Below are 1,276 nucleotides of genomic sequence, written 5' to 3'. Positions count from 1 at the left end.
TAGTAGTTCTGTGGCTAATGGGAGGAATATGGGGGTCTGTTCCATGTACGTAGTCTGTGATAGTCATACATAAAACAATTCAAACAGGTTATTATACATAAGGATCAGTAGTTCTGTGTCTAACATGGGGAATATGGGGGGTCTGTTCCATGTACATAGTCTGTGATAGACAACAAAAAACATTTCAAATAGGTTATTATACAAAAAGATTAGTAGTTCTGTGGCTAATGGGAGGAATATGGGGGTCTGTTCCATGTACGTAGTCTGTGATAGTCATACATAAAACAATTCAAACAGGTTATTATACATAAGGATCAGTAGTTCTGTGTCTAACTGGGGGAATATGGGGGTCTGTTCCATGTACGTAGTCTGTGATAGTCATACATAAAACAATTCAAACAGGTTATTATACATAAGGATCAGTAGTTCTGTGTCTAACTGGGGGAATATGGGGGTCTGCTCCATGTACATAGAGTCTGTGACGGTAAACACTTGGTTTAAAATTAAACACTTTGTGACAGATGTTACATTCATATTCTGGTCTTTCTTCATGGATCTTCATATGCCTCTTCTTATAGTCAATGTTTCTGAATGTTTTGTGACAAACTTCACAGGTGTATAACACATCTGACTCTTCAATTACAGGCAACGCATACCAACTTTCAAACTCCATTTTCACTTCTGAAATAATGAATACACTCCATGTATCTTAAGTATATACAGTTGGGAAAATGTAATTGCTACCATACAAAACAAAATCTATTTTATTTACATCAACTCACCATTTGTAGGCAAATATTCTCCACTAATTACCGAGCCACTTGGTCCAGCTACATTCTCACTTGCTTGAGGTGACAAAGGCTCCTCTTTAACTCCTAAAATAAAACTTTTATGTATCTACAAGGATCATTTCAATTGCCAAGTATTTTACAGATCTCCACCAATAACATGAACCATTCTACAACAAGTAGTTAAAACTATCTGCTACTACTAATATTCATGATTGAACACTGATAAGCATGGAAATGGAAAGACTGAGATTTTCAGTAATTAATGATAAAATATTTCAAACAAAATTACAGATACAGTTTTCATCAGTACAATCTACAGAAATTAGAATTCCAGCAAGCCTAAGTAAAGAACTGTCATCTATTATCTTTCCAATGAAACCACAAATTACTGCTCATACAATTTTATTCACTCTACAATACAAACACCACCTAGACCCTTACTCATGGAATTACAAGTTACGGTTAACATAACATTATTCACTATG

General features: G+C 34.8%; 1 protein-coding gene across 6 annotated transcripts in view; it reads right to left on the bottom strand.

Annotated features, from left to right (window-relative positions):
• LOC106467208 (protein abrupt-like) overlaps positions 1 to 1,276 on the bottom strand; it is a 31,771-nt gene that overhangs the window by 13,198 nt on the left and 17,297 nt on the right. For 5 of the 6 annotated variants that reach the window (XM_022395339.1, XM_022395338.1, XM_022395342.1 and 2 more), the window contains 2 exons: positions 783 to 875; positions 529 to 681 (listed from right to left, as the gene is read on the bottom strand). In XM_022395339.1, the coding sequence (XP_022251047.1) occupies positions 529 to 681; positions 783 to 875 (246 nt within the window). Of the gene's footprint in view, positions 1 to 111; positions 334 to 438; positions 682 to 782; positions 876 to 1,276 lie in introns of those variants that run through there. The other variant, XM_022395341.1, reaches the window with a different exon arrangement.

Source organism: Limulus polyphemus, unplaced genomic scaffold (assembly GCF_000517525.1).
Source record: "Limulus polyphemus unplaced genomic scaffold, Limulus_polyphemus-2.1.2 Scaffold2528, whole genome shotgun sequence".
NCBI lineage: Eukaryota > Metazoa > Arthropoda > Merostomata > Xiphosura > Limulidae > Limulus > Limulus polyphemus.
Note: the sequence above shows the minus strand (reverse complement) of the source record. Positions and strands in the feature narration are given on the sequence as shown.